Source organism: Peromyscus californicus, unplaced genomic scaffold (genome assembly GCF_007827085.1).
Source record: "Peromyscus californicus insignis strain IS unplaced genomic scaffold, ASM782708v3 Scaffold_7__1_contigs__length_154581171, whole genome shotgun sequence".
In the NCBI taxonomy this organism is placed as follows: Eukaryota; Metazoa; Chordata; class Mammalia; order Rodentia; family Cricetidae; genus Peromyscus; species Peromyscus californicus.
The window spans coordinates 8370456-8385698 of NW_026294595.1; the positions used below are offsets into that span (position 1 = coordinate 8370456).

Genomic DNA, 15243 nt, shown 5'->3' on the forward strand with positions numbered 1-15243 from the left:
TTCTCCAGCACGCACTGCTAACTACTGTCCACATCTGGACATGTTTACCACTTGACACACAACAACGAATATTATACACTGTCATAGGCCGAAAAACTTAAGGGTTGGGGAGGCATCTCAGTGGGTAGGAGAGCACACTGCTTTTGCAGAGGACCCACATCAGGAGGCTCCCAAGCGCCTATCCCAGCTCCAGGGCATCTGATAATCCCCTCTTGTTTCCTCAGGCTCCTAAACTCATGTGCACAAACACATGCACACATACAGAAGAAAAATACAATCTCCCCCTCCCCTTTTTAATAATTAAAAATAAAAACTTTTGCAAACATCTCCCGGTCACACTGTATTCAATAAATGCTTTTAGCTATGATATGCTGTCTCAGCAAGAAGCTAACAGAGAAACATGCACACACCCCACCTGCACATATCCAAACCCTCCTGCACCTACACACACACCCGCACACATCTCTGCCCACAATACCCTGGCCTTCCAGGGTTGCGAGTCTAGCCTGACAGATGGGTTTGCTGGCCCCTACCAAGCACCAGCCAGGCAAGGGTGGATGGAGCCTGCCATCCTGAGGAGTGCCCAGTGCCCTGCTGCCAAAGGGACAGTTCTCTCACAGGGGTTTCCACAAAGGAGCATGCCACAGTAACTACTCTCGGGTTCCTCAGGATATACTTTAGGTGTGGGACTGCCAGGGACTACCTGTGACTTTGCTGAGTCCTCCTATAGCCATGAATGGACCCCTGCACCTACCAACCCACCCTGTCCCTGCTCATCTGTCCCCTCCCAGCCTTACACGGGTCCTGTCACAACTGGGCTCAGCGAGCACTGAGCTCCTTGTCACATACTTCCTCTGGACTCGCTGGCTCAGGTCACACTGCCCCATCTGGACACTGCTGTCCACAACCAGCCTGAGCTCTGTGCCCCTACCTGCTCTGTGAGCTTGGCTGAGGAGCTGGGCAGGTGGACTGCCAGGCGTTGCTCCAGGAAGACTTCGCGCTCACAGGCATAGCACCACACCCGGAACGTGGTCAGGTTCACAGTCAGGTTGTGCTTTTTCACCTGGAGGGGGAGACCCCAAAGAAGGCTGAAGACAACATGGCCGAGCAGATGCCCTGACCCAGCAAGTCCCCCCCACAACCCCCCCCTGCCCCCCGCACCACAGGGAAGAGGCAGCCTGGTCAGTGTCCAGGAGCTGAGGCTAGCTCCTCCTCCGCCAGGGCAGCATCCACCAGACAGGGCTAGTGTGGGAGGCTACGCCTGCTTCCCTTCCGGCAGCTCTGCAGCACCTGAGCTGTGACTGTTCTGCTTTCTAGGCCCAGTCGCCAGCACCTAGAGCAGGTGGAGCTAGGAGGCTGCTGGCAAGGGCTGGGCCCTGGGTTCCCCCACCACACCCACCTGTGCGTGAATGGTGCTATGGTCAGCAAAGGACTCTCCACAGCCAACATAGGGACAGGTGACCTGGGGAGAGACATGAGAGTGGCCTGGAACCTCAGCAGATACAGTAAGTCCCTAACTCTACCCCAAGGCAGTGTGACTTGGAGCTATCAACACATGACTGAGGGACTCCCACCCTAAAATAACAAAGGCCTATGCAACCAAAGATGAGGGTGGCCACCAAAAAAAAAAAAAAAAAAAAAAAAAAAAGTGGCCCTGCAGGGAGTGAAGGAGACGCTGTGCCCAGATGCTGGGGCCAGCGCCCAGATGCTGGGGCCAGTGTCCAGATGCTGGGGCCAGTGCCTGTCCCTTTACTACATGGGTCAGGAACAAGGGACACTAAAAGGCCTGTGGGTGTTCAAAAATAAGAGTGTCAGCAGCCAGAGCCCAACACTATCCCAACATCCCATAATCGGGTCTGCTCACCTCTGACCCCTGCCTTTGGCCTCACATTTGTCTCTCCCAGCTCTGCCTCCTCCCAACCCAGTTTCAGAGTCTCTTCCACGGGCCTTTACCCCAGTGTGGGAGACAGCAGACACCAGTCCCCCTTCTCCAGGAGGGCCTGGTGCCACGGACAGACAGTGCCACGGGAAGACCACTGGCTGTGACCCTAAATCCGTGGTCAAAGCATACCATTCCTGGTGTCAGGCTCCCACATCTGGCCTCTGGAGAACCTGGGGTTCCCATGAAGCAGGACTAGGTCCCTGGAAGCCCTTCTGGCTGTCTCCTGAGTACCTGGTGTGCTACAATCCTCACTCTGAGTGACAGGTCAGAGTACCTCTGGGGTCCTCTAACTTCTGCAAAGATTGACTTGGTGTTTTCCTCACTTAACATCTTTTTGCTCCTGCTGGAGACTGACTTTTTAAGATGAAGTATGCCAGGTAACCCAGGCTGGCTGTGTAGACCAGGCTGAGTACAAACTGTGACCATCTTCCTGCTTCTGCCTCTCACACATTAGGAGTATAGTTTGCATCAGCCCACCCAGCCTGCTAGAGTTTATTTTTTAATAGTTTTTCCCTGAGCATGGTGGCATATGCTTTTACTCCCTTCAGGAGGCAGAGGCAGATGGATCTCTATGAGTTCAAGGCCAGCCTGATCTACATAGTGATTTTCAGGACAGTCACGACTACGTAGAGAGATCCTGATTCTAAACAAACAAACAAACAAACAAACAAACAAACAAATAAATAAATAAATAAATAAATGAAAATTTTGGGGGCTGGATCACATGCCTTTAATTCCAGCATTTGGGAGGCAGAGGCAGGTGGTTCTCTGATTTCGAGGCCAGCCTGGTCTATAAAGGAGTTCCAGCACAGCCAGGGACTATACAGAGAAACCCTGTCTCAAAAAAAAAAAAAAAAAAAAGGATTTGTTTTAAACAAACAAACAGGGTCTCTCTGTGTAGCCCTGGCTGTCCTAGAGTTCACTATGTAGACCAGGTTGGTCTTGAACTCACAGAAATCTTCCTGTCTCTGCCTTCTTCTGAGTGGTGAGATTAAAGATATGTACTACCATACTTTTTTGTTTGTTTGTTTTTGTTTTTGGGTTTTTTTTTTTTTTTTGGTTTTTTAGAGACAGGGTTTCTCTGTGTAGTTTTGGTGGCTGTCCTGGATCTCACTCTGTAGACCAGGTTGGCCTCGAACTCACAGAGATCCGCCTGCCTCTGTCTCCCGAGTGCTGGGATTAAAGGCGTGTGTCACCACCGCCCAGCCCATACATGGACTTTTAAAAAGAAATTTTAAATAACATTTTTGAGAGTCATTATAAAATTTACCACATATTTATAGGAAATTTGAATACAACTTGTAATTCTACACTCCAGAGAAAAGTGGCACATCTTGATACATCTACCTTCATTCTTTCTTTTTTCTTTGACACAGAGTCCATGTAGTCCAGGCTATCCTGAAATTTGCTATGTAGACCAGGCTGTGCCACCACACCTCCCCACTTCCACTCTTTCTGATGACGGCATTCACGGCACTAAGGGACGCCCTGGATGCTAGTGAGGGCTGCATACCACCTTAGCCCTTCACAAACCGTCACAGCATCTGGTTATTCCACGCTGTCCCCACTGGAGGGCCTGCAGACAGCGTGACTACCCGTAGTTCACACACAGGGAGGGAAGTGAGGCCCTGGAGACACTGCTCCTGCCAGGAGGCTCAGGCCCCAGCTAAGACTCCACACAAGCAGAGTTTGCGGAGACAGGCCCACCTGGCTCAGAGTCTTCCCCACTTTCTTTCGTCACTCTTCAAGGCTGCCTGAGTAGCCATCCCAGGGACTATCCCTGGAGCCTGAACTTGCAGTAGTACCCACTGGGGCTAGGTACTCCCAGGCCAGAGTTCAGACTGAGCCCACCTGTGGACCATGAGGATTCTTTACCTGGAGGCAGGCCCATAGGTTAGGTCCAGCAACACCACAGGACTGGCAGGTTCCCTGAGGGAGGGAGGGAGGGAGGGAGGGAGGGAGGGAGGGAGGGAGGGAGGAGAAAAAGGTGTAAGTGGCCAAGGCGGTGAAGCACAGGGCATCCTCTCCATCAGCTGCCACTCACATAGCCCAAAGGCCTTGGCTTCAGAGCCCTTTCTCAACTTACCATCTACACAGGGGCCTGTGGGCACTTTGTCTGAGCGAGTTTTTTAAACACATGTTTGTAAAGGTATTTCAAGTCAAATCAGTTAAACCTTAAGTGGACAGCAGACTCCTCACACTGACCCCCACCCCGAGTTCTTCTGTGACATCAGCTGAGGGGCGGGACCCCAGCCCTGCCTGAAGGCAGTCTCGGTTTCCATTAGCAGCATTCCAGCAAGGAGTCGGCCGGGTGTCTGCACTGGACTCACTGTCACCGCCTTTTAACGCTACTGGCTTATTCTGGAATTTTCTGATATCCAGAGAGATGCTCAAGAAGGCTTGGTCTTTCTGCCAGACCCAGCCAATCCTCTGGCACTCCTCTTCTCCCTCCCGACACTAACTTCTGCCTCCTTTGAAGAAAACCTTGTGGTCTGCTCACTATTTTTGTTTTGTTTTGAGACAAGGTCTCACTATGTAGCTGTGGCTGGCCTGGAACTCAGAGATCCATCTGCCTCTGCTTCCCCAGTGCTAGGATTAAAGTCGTGCGCCACCAAACCTAACAACCCAGGGCCTTGCTTGCACTCCAGCATGGGGCCACACCCTCAGTCCTTGCAGGTTTTTTACAGAATTTCACTTCAACACCTAGAAGACAATGACTACCTGTCACTCAGGGAGGAAGCTCATCTTCCTCCTGCTGGCATCCCAAGCAAGCTAGGGCTACATCTGTAAGAAGGGATGGGAGGCCAGGGTGTGGCTCAGCAGTTCTGTACTTGCACGGAGTGCAGAAGAAAAACAAGAACCACCTCTGTACGCTCGTGCCTGCCTTATGAAGGCTGTGAGCCCAGCCAGTGGAAATGGATGGAGCCATTAGTGATTCTCAGGGGGTTGATCCAAACTGATTAATGGCAGCAGGACCCAGCGCCGGAAGAAAGTTCCCAAGCAGATGCCAGCAGGACCATTAGACACAGAAGACTTTGCAGAGCTGGGGGGCAGGGCAACACTGCCCTGCCTCACAAAGGTCCCCCAAGCATATGGCAGCCCAAGGCTGGGCCCCAGTTCCTGAGGACTGCTCCTCTACCTTAGACTTAAACAGCAAGTCCTCTTTGGTCACCTCCCCTATGGAGTCCAGGTGAGGGCAGATGTCTCTGGCGTCTCCCATTCTGACCCAGGCTTTCCTGTAAGGAGACACAACAGGTTAGCAGCAGCCCCTGTGGACGATACCACAGGGAACGAGAGGTCACTGGCACCCCAGCTCTATCTCATACCAGCCGGTAAGCCAGCAGGCTGCTTGGCCTCCCTGGGCCTCCCTCTCCTAGTCTGAGAAGAGGGCAGCTGTCTCACTAGGTTGGTGTGAGGGTCCCAGAGCCAGTGCCAGAGCAGGGCTGCACTTGGCTTGACAGACAGCATTTTGGACAACGCTCCCTGGTGGGGAGACACTAGAGTCCTGACGATCCCCCCGGAACTGCACACTACCCTGTCCAGACCCATAGGAGCTGTAGGTGATTTAGGAAGAGGTCAAATTCATGTCTGTGATCTCCTGCACCAAGTGGGCAGGCAGAGGAATGGCTGGCCTTCAGAACTGCCTTCTCTGACCAGGCAGGGCCATCCTCTAAGGAGCCCAGGGGAGCCTGAGTGCCTGAAGCGGCAGTCTCTGTGGAAAAGCTCAATTGGAGGTCACGTCAGAGGCGGACAAGTGGCCCCGCCTTCAGGAGCTTGAGGACAGGGAGAGTGGCTGAGCACTGGCAGAAGACTCACCCAGGAAGCAGGATGGAAGAGGTCGCCAAAGTGTCAACAGCAGCGTATCTGGGTGACAGATGTCATGGAGTAGAAAAATTAGCTTTGCTGCTGTGGTAAGTGACACGCTCACAGGAAAAGCAAACTCAGACACTAAAAGATCTAGGGCAGAATAGCTAGGTCCCTTCATTCCTGACAGACATCCCTCCTGATGTTCATCTGTAAACCACTCCTCTTTCATCAGAAAAAGAAAAAGGAAATCTGTCTGGAAAAACCAATGCTTTCCTGCCAGATGGGGGCGCCCTCTGACCATCCAGGCTATAGTCTGGTCACAAGGCAGAGGAGCTACACTAGGCAGGCTGGGGGAGGGCACATAGGATAGCCTGGCATGCTTTTGCAAAATCCTGGGAATCTGATCATTTTAAAAGGAGACACCAGGTCTGTAGTGGCCATGTCTATAGTCTCAGCACCTGAGAGGTAGCAGGACAATCACAAGTTAAAGGCGGGGCTGGAGAGACGGCTCAGCAGTTAAGAGCACTGGCTGCTCTTCCTGAGGACCTGGGTTCAATTCCCAGCATCCACATGGTGTGTGGCTCACAACCATCTGTAACTCCAGAGGGTCAGACACCCTTTTCTGCCCACTGCAGGAACAAGGCGAGCAAATGGTGCATACACATATATGCTGACAACACAATCACACAATCACACACACACACACACACACAATAAAATAACTAAAAAAAAAGTTCAATATCACCCTCTGCTACACAGAAAGTTGGAGACTAGCCTTGGGTATATGAGATCTTGTCTTAAAAAAAAAATCAAAACAAAGCCAGGCTTAGTGGCATGCCTTTAATCCCAACACTCCAGAGGCAGAGGCTCATCTCTGTGAGGTGAGGACTAGCCTGGTCTACATACTGAGTTCCAGGCCAGCCAGGGCTACATGGAGAGACCCTGTCTCAAAAGAGAGAGAGAGAGAAAGAGAGAGGAAAGGGAGAAAGAATTCAAAATAAATAACAATTAAAAAAGAAAAAAACCAAAAAACCCGCTTTAGGGTCGGGCAGTGGCGGTGCACAACTTTAACCCCAGCACTCGGGAGGCAGAGGCAGGTGGATCTCTGTGAGTTCGAGGCCAGCCTGGGCTACAGTTCAAGTTCCAAGACAGGCTCCAAAGCTACACAGAGAAACCCTGTCTCGAAAAACCCAACAATAAAAAAGCCTGTTTCCATGCTTTAATACTTCAGTAGGGTCAGTCTAGGAGCTGACAGCTGATTCTGCTCAAACTACTATCAGGAAAGGTTCAAGCCGGTGGTGGTGGCACACGCCTTTAATCCCAGCACTCGGGAGGCAGAGCCAGGCGGATCTCTGTGAGTTCGAGGCCAGCCTGGGTTACCGAGTGAGTTCCAGGAAAGGCACAAAGCTACACAGAGAAACCCTGTCTCAAAAACAAAACAAAACAAAAGAAAGGTTCAAATCAGCCACAGGTGTGGGTAGAGTGTAGAGTGCCCTTATCAACAGCCAGGGCTGCATTCTCCCGAAGCCCAAGGTAGACACAGTGCATTCATTCCCTCTCCACCCCAGGGTTGGGTCAGCCAGGCAGAACATGAGACACTATGCTGACAGTGCCGGCCACTAGGCTGGACACAGTCCTGTACCAGCCCAGCAAAAGCCTCCCTGCTGTGTCCGTGGCTGTGACGGCCCCGGCAGCACAGCCCAGGAGACAGTTCCTTCCCATCTCACATCTCACCGAGGGCCAGCCCCGAGCAAGGGCCAAAAGGTGGTCAACAGGCTTCAGGCCTCCCTCACTCGCTCACTTGTGAGTGCTTTCTCTCTCTAAAATGTGTTAGTCTGGTCTACAGAGCGAGATCCAGGATGGGCACCAAAACTACACAGAGAAATCCTGTCTCGAAAAAACAAAATAAATACATACATACATACATAAATAAAATAAAATGTGTTAATTTTTATTTATGTGTGTGTGTCCAACAGCATGTGTGTGGAGGTCAGAGGACAACTATGGGAGTCAGTTCTCTCCTTGCACTATGTGGGTCCCCAGGGTTGGCACTCAGGTTGGCAGCCTTTGGATGCAAGCGCCTTGACCTGCAGAACCATCTTGCTGACCCTTGTTCTCTAAATTAAAAACAAACAAAAAAATCAAATAAAGGCGAAGCTTTGCCATGCATTCCACACTCCCCACTTCACTTTTATCCTGAGCATCCTGGGACTGGTGTGACTTCACCCCACATCTGCCTCAAAAGGCAAATGCCCAGCACAAGAGCCACGTATCAGCAAAAGCGACCTGTGAGTATAATCCCATGGTCTTCTAGGACAGCCAGCTCCCCTGTCAGTATTTGAGGGGTACACCTTAGAGGAGGAGGTGGGACCTACCTGAGTCAAAGGCACATGCAGGAGGAGGCCAGCATGCACATTCTCTGTTGACAGTGACTGGCTGCTGAGGAGGTCTGCACCTGGGGATAAACAAAACAGAATCTACTTTAAAATTTCTCTTGGTTGGGTTGGAGAAATGGCTCAGTGATTAAGAGCATTGACTGTTCTTCCAGAGGTCCTGAGTTCAATTCCCAGCAACCACATGGTGGCTCACAACCATCTGTAATGAGATGTCATTCCCTCTTCTGGTGTGCATGAAGACAGGTCACTCATATACAAAATATAAATAAATATCTTAAAAATTTCTCTTGGTTGAAAACATCCCACACTGCCTGGGGGAGGCCACACACAGTGGGCTGTCTGGGGCTTCCACAGGCTTTGCGTTCCTCATGGACGGTGACAGCCTGCTTCCAGGATGGGCATAGAACTGGCAGGAGCTCTGGACAACAAGGCCTGGCCCCTCCACCCATGCCACCGAGCCCCTCACATCACCTTTTGAGCCTTTCCAAAGCCCTGAGCTCCTCTGAACCCCCAAGTCTTCAGCCACCGCCGGGGGCTACACCACCACTAGGTTGACCAGAGTTGCCGCTGCCCTGCTTCCTAAGTGGGCGAAGTCTCCCGGATGTGGAGTTCAAAGAGGGAGGGGCAGTTAGAAGGTAACTTCTCAAATGGCCACATGACAACAACAGGGTTCAAAGTTCTAAATTCCAAACCTACTTGCAGCCAGGTTGGGTGGTCTGTTCAGAGGCCAAGTGCCTGCTGGCACAAGTCCAGAGCTATTTGGGGCAGAGGTGGGGTTTTAGTGTCTCTGTCACATGTGCCAGCATTCCAGAGGGATGTGCTGAGGAAGGAGGAGTCTAGTTATGATCTTGGTGCCCACAACAGAATGACAATGACAGGCCCATTTCCCCCCCCACACACACAAAGTCTCACTATATAGCCCAGGCTGGCCAAGAATTCACTGTATAGCCCAGGCTGGCTTCAAACTGGTGATATTCCTGCCCTTGGGCCTGGGACTGCAGACAAGCATCCACACAACCAGTGTCAGGCATACTTTTAATTCACAAGAGCAAATGGAGTCCAGTTCCCACAACTTGAGAGAGAAAAAAAAAAAAAAAAAAAAAGCCCCACGGCTAAAGCCTCAGAATCGTCACAACCTAATCCTCCCAGGAGGAAACAGGCGGTGCGCCATTGAGTTTGTCCATGGTCAAGCACCTGGCTGGTTGGATGGCAGTCAGTTTTGCAAACAACTGGTATTAGTCCACACAGAACCTGATTTTAAATCTTTCCAAATGAGCAGACATAAATAGCTGGACTTTCTGGGTCACATCGAGGTTTCTTAGGACCCTACAAGACAACCCTGGCTCACTGCATCAGTTGCTAGTGCCTGTTGTATGTTACTATGGTATTTGGTTCTGAAGCATGAGCAAACCATCCAGTTTCACACAAGGCAGTTTAAATGAGAGTGTAACCCCACGTGTAAATGCACACACTTATCACCTCAGCACTCAGGCTGCTGAGGCAGGAGGATTTTGAGTTCCAGATTTGCCTGGGCTACAGAGAAGGGCCTTTTCTAAAAAAACAAACCCAACTAAGAGGGCTGGGGACATGGCTTAATTGGCACAGTGCTTGCCTGGCATGTATAAAGCCCTGGGTTTGAGTCTCAGCACTGTGTAAACTGGGCACAGTGGCGCATCCCTTTAATCCCAGCACTTGGGAGGCAGAGGCAGGTGGATCTCTAAATTCAAGGCCAGCCTGGTCTACAGAGCAAGTTCCAGGCCAGTCAAGGATACACAGCAAAACCTTGTTTGTTTCAAAAATAAATAAATTAATTAAAACACAAGAAAAAGAGATGGGGAGCTGAAGATATGGCTCAGCCATTAAGAAGAACACTTGCTTTTTCAGAGGGCCTCAGTTCAGTTCCCAACACTCACAATGGTGGTTCACAGCCACCCATTACTCTAGCTCCAGGGAAATACCACACCTACTTCTCCAAGAGTGTCCACACCAGACACATGCGCACATGCACACACACAAATGAATAAATAAATAAAAATAAAAACAATAAGCCAGGTGCAGTGGCATATGCCTTTAATCCCTCAGGGTGGGGCCAGACAGAGGTAGGTGAAATCTCTCAACTGGAGGCCAGTTTGGTCTACAGAAATGAATTCTAGCCAGTCAGGATACATAGTGAGAACTTATCTCCAAACAAAAAACTAATCAAAAGAAATCTTTTTAAAACACTCTAATCCCAGCACTTGGGGAGGCAGAGGCAAGCAAATCTGAGTTTGAGACCAGCCTGGTCTACAGAGCGAGATCCAGGACAGCCAGTGCTACACAGGGAAACCCTGTCTCAAAAAAACCAAAACAAACAAACAAAAAAGCCACAGAGAAAGGGGATGGGAAACTGAGGAAGGGAGGGAAAGGGTGGCCCTCTTCTCTTTAAATTAAGGGGGTGGTGGTGGTGGAATTACTGAACAATTAGCAAGCTAGCATATGGACTAGACATTAGACAATAGTATTTTTAAGAATTTACCTGGGGGTGTGGGTGAGGGTGCACATGTGTGCTTGTGTGTGGAAGCCAGTGGCCAAGCTTGGGTGTCACCTTCTCTGGAGCTGTCCACCTTGTTTCTTGAGACAGGGTCCCTCACAGAACCTGCAGCTCATTGATTAAGCTAGACTAGCTGGCCACTGAACCCCACAGATCTCCCCATCTTTTCCCTCCAGTGCTGGGATTAGAGACACATACCACATACCCAGATTTTTCACATGATGACTGAACTCAGGTCCTCATGCAGCTTGGAAAGCACTATGCTGACTGAGCACCTCCCCACCACTGATAACCACTCAACTGTCCACCCCACCCCAAAATTCCTACACTGACATCCTAAGCACCATCACTCTAGCATGTATTTGGAGGTAAGGACTTTGGAGAAATAAGTGAAAATCAGGTCTCTGTGGTGGCCCTGACGGGACTCAAGCACAAAGAAGCAATGGAGGCTGTCACACAGAAGGCCACAAGGGCCCAATGAGAAGGTGCTGTCTGAAACCTAACCCCCTCCAGAACTTGAGACCACTAATTGGTATTGCTTAAGCAGCCCCTCCCGTGGCCTGTTGTCACAGCATCCTTGGAGAATGGTTGTTATAAAGGTTTTACAGGAGAACATCGTTCTCTGGCTGTGCACGGTGATAACCTCCCTTATTCTCTGATGACTGCTTGAGATACTTGGGCATAAAAGGCCAGACTGCCTGGGCTTACTTTCCCATGAATCAGCAACAGTGCCATTATGAAACGCAGATATGGAAAATAAAGGGGAAAAGCCAATAATCGGTGACGGCAGAATGAGGCTCATCGGACTACTCAAGCAACCCTCTCTGGCAGGAATAGCAGCTTCGCTTCCGACAGAAGAGCAAAGCCTGAGGTCACACAGTGAGGAATGGACACAGCTGGAAGGGTGGGCCAGCAGGCCCCTAATAAAGGCTGAAAGGGAAGACCTGTTAAAGCCCACCGTGCTGGGTACGGGTCCCCTGAAGAGCAGCTGGTCCTACCGGGCAACCGTCCTCAGGGACCCACTAGACTACACCCCCATGTCTTGGAGCTGGAGAGTAGGATGGAGGCAAAGAGTCCACCTTTCCTGCCCCGTGAGACCTTAAGATTCTGCACCTGCAAGGACAGCCTCTGGCACCTGACCAGGGAGCTGGCAATGGAGGAAGCCCCACCCTCAGGGGCCGGGTGGAGGCGGGGCCTAGAAGAGGCAGCGCGACTGCGCACTCACTCCGAAGGCCTGGCAGCTTCAGGTGCCCGTTACTCATCACTTTCCCCAGAGCTTCTGGTAATATTCCTCCCAACTCCCAGGAAGTCGCTGGTCCTTTGGGATCTGAAGGTGGCACTGCCGGGGTTCCTACAACTACCACACCGATCCTCTCACTAGCCAACCACAGCCCCTTCCCCGCACACCACACTCCTTGCGGACACATGCACCTTCCTTTTCCAGACACTGCCCACCTCCCCACCCCAGTCTTACTTCCCTAAGTCCCCCATCCCTTTGACTCTTCACCTAGAGCCATGTGGCACCCCACCCCCTGCCTGGACTAGGCCAGCTTCTCTCACCTCCGGGTCTCCCTGCCCACCACGGACCCTACCTTAGGAGCTCTGCTAACAGCTCCAAGTCTTGAACTTCCCCAAGAATAACTTCGCAGGACCCTCACACTGCCCAGGGAGGCCAGGATGCAACCCACCCATCACCAAAGGTGGGGAATGTGAGCCTTGGAGTACCGAAGTAACTGGCTGAGCCCCAGAGCTCTGGAGCCCCAGAGCCAGGACCCAAACCTGGGGGACCTGCCCTGCAGCCAGTGCTCTAAATGAACTGTGGCTTCCAACATCCCCAATGTACCAGTCAGCAGGGCACAGGGACAAATTTCACCTCCAAGCTCCAGCTACGACTACACAGCAAGGCCTTGTTTTGTTTTTAGAGAAAAAGAAAAAATCGTGCCAGCCTGGGAAAGCCCCAAACCTATGCCTTTCCTTTCATTGACTTCTAAAAGCTGCCAGCAGAGGTTCTGGTTCAGGCCCTGTTCTACACTTCTTGAAGCTGTGTGGAGCAGTGAACTGCTCTCTGGAGGATGGCTCAGGAGAGGGTGGGAAGGAAGGCTTCCGTTGGAGCTAGGAGGTAGCCTGGCTAGCCTGAAACTTACATGGTAGACCAAGCTGGCCTCAAACTCAGAGACCCACCTGCCTCTGCCTCCCAAGTGCTAGGATTAAAAACCTGCCCCATCATGCCTGGATTTTTTTTTAATGACTTTTTAATGGTGAGATAGTCAAATGTAGCCTAGACTCAGGCTGGCTAGCCTCAAATTCTCTATATAGCTGAGTATGACCCTGAACTTCTGACCCTACCAAGGGTTGGGCCTACAGGCATGAAACCGTATGCCAGGTTCACCCAAGGTTCATCATGCATGCTAGGCAAGAACTCTACCAGCTGAGGCACATACTCTGTCCTTCAAACAAGAATTATTTTTCTTTCCTCCTCTCTCTCTCTCTCTCTCTCTCTCTCTTCTCAAGACAGAACTTCTCTGTGTAGCCCTGGCTGTCCTAGAACTTGCTCTGTAGACCAGGCTGGCCTCGAATTCACTCTGCCTGCCTCTACCTCCTGAGCACTGAGATTAAAAGTGTGTGCCACCGCCACCTCCACCACCTGGCTCAAATAAGCATTTCTTGCATGCTTACAATGGCAGGGGCCATCCAGATGTGAATGCTCCTTGGGCATCCATCTAGCTTCAGAGAAACCAGCACCTATTCCCAACTCCCAAGCCAAACTAAAACCAGAGACTCATCTTGGAACTAGGAGAGGAAAACCCCTTACTTTCCTACAGGATCCCTCTGTGAAGCAGTCTCACTTTCAAGAACCTGACTCAGAGGGCCTGCTGTCTCTCCACCCAGGCACCGAGGTCAAATTCCCGGCTGCCAGGCTCTAATCAGTACTTGTGTTACAAGAATCAACTCCATCTGCCACAGCCCAGGAAGTGGGTGCCACCTGGCATGCATTCTGGCTTCAAGGAGGAGGGTAGGAGAGGGGCAACAGCTTTGCATCTAATGTCTCTCTCTGTATCGTCAAATGAGGACTGTCTGGAAATGTTCCTGACTTTGACTCTTTCCTTGAAGGTACCAGAGTGGCCCAGTAACCTAGGGGCTATAGGGCAGGGCACGCACGGCCAGGCAGGGGAATCAAGAACCACCTCTGAGCCTTGAGAGTTGTACACACAAGTCCCTGGGTGCCTGCAGCAGTTCCCAAGGAGTCTCTTTTTCAGCCAACAGAGACAATCCAATGAGTGCCATATACATCTGAGGATGGCTGAAACAGTCTGGGGGGCGGTGTCAAGACGCTGACACTTAATGCCTTTTTGATCAAAGCCAAAAGGCTGTTTCAAGACATCCCAGTCTTTTCTTTGTCCTAGTGTAAAGAGAATGACCACCTTTGAGAAAATTGTTCTGGGGAAAAGCCAAGGCAGGGCAGACTTGCCTCCCTGCTTTAGAATAGTCTTCCAGAAAAAGTCTCCATCAGCCCCTCCCCCAGCCCACGAGCTGGACCGCCAGGTGCGATAGCAGCAGCAAAGACCCATGGAGGCCCGCTGTCCCTGATGCAATTCCCGTAGCCGACAACACTATGCCCCCGCCCCATTTCCCAGCTGTGTAACTTGAAGCACCGGTTACTTGTGTAAGCCTCAGCCTTTTCTAACTTCCTCAGTTGGAAGGCAGACCCAACTGCGTTTACTTCGTAGGATTAGACGGGAGACTTCTCGGGGAGAATGCTTAGCCCAGTGCCTGCCACAGTTAAGTATCCAGTAAAAAGTGCTTTGCTCCAGAGGAAACTAGTAATTAAGGAGTCCCTAAAAGTCCCAGGTGAGCCATTACGCATGCATTTATCCATCTCTTAAGTGTTTATGGACACCTTTGAAAGCTAACTACCCTCGAAACATCTTGGGGGTGGAAGGTGTGGAGGGTAGAGCGGCAGTCCTCCAGGCCAAAGGAGACACCCCAAGCTCTCGAAGGGCAGTCCCCGACCTCACACCCTTGGAGCGGCCTCTGAACGTCAGTGGCACCCCTCCTAGGGACCAGTGGCTGCAGGCCACCCTGGTACTGGCAGTTGGCACCGGGACTGATATTCACCCCCGCCCAGGCGCTCAGTGTTTCTCCGTGAGGAATAAATTTGCACGTCTGGACCCGGAGCCCGAGTGGCCTCGCGCTGGCCTTCGGAGCGACATGCGGCCTGCTTGGGAGAAGCCAGGGCCGTGGGGTCTTGGGGCGGACACAGAAGCCGGTCGATGGGATGGTGGGCGGCGGGGACCTCTCCCCATGTCGCGGCTGCCCCGCAAATCTAGGCCTCCCCTGTTCGCAGCGGCGGCGCGATCGTCCCTGCTCTAGCGGCCCAGCCCACGACATCAGGCAGCAGCCGTCCGGAACTCACCTGCCGTCGCAACCGCGCCGCCTGTCAGTCAAGCGCGCCCACCGCGACGCCGCGCAGAGTCTTGTGGCTCTGCCTGCCGCGCCCCGCCTCCTCACTGTCAGCCGTCCAATCGGAAGAGCCTATGCCATGGAAGGGGGCGGGGTCACACGGCGCT

At 51.8% G+C, this 15243-nt stretch overlaps 1 protein-coding gene across 2 annotated transcripts in view; it reads right to left on the minus strand.

The window, feature by feature from the left end:
- The window catches only part of Usp20 (ubiquitin specific peptidase 20), a 35888-nt gene extending 20701 nt beyond the window's left edge, over positions 1–15187 (minus strand). Inside the window, exons 1-7 of one of the 2 annotated variants that reach the window (XM_052725650.1) lie at positions 15090–15187; positions 8125–8204; positions 5759–5806; positions 5082–5178; positions 3818–3871; positions 1400–1462; positions 932–1063 (exon numbers count right to left, since the gene is read on the minus strand). In XM_052725650.1, coding sequence (XP_052581610.1) covers positions 932–1063; positions 1400–1462; positions 3818–3871; positions 5082–5162 — 330 coding nt within the window. In that variant the 5' untranslated portion in view covers positions 5163–5178; positions 5759–5806; positions 8125–8204; positions 15090–15187. The remainder of the gene's footprint in view (positions 1–931; positions 1064–1399; positions 1463–3817; positions 3872–5081; positions 5179–5758; positions 5807–8124; positions 8205–15089) is intronic. The other variant, XM_052725649.1, reaches the window with a different exon arrangement.
- Positions 15188–15243: the final 56 nt, after the last annotated feature.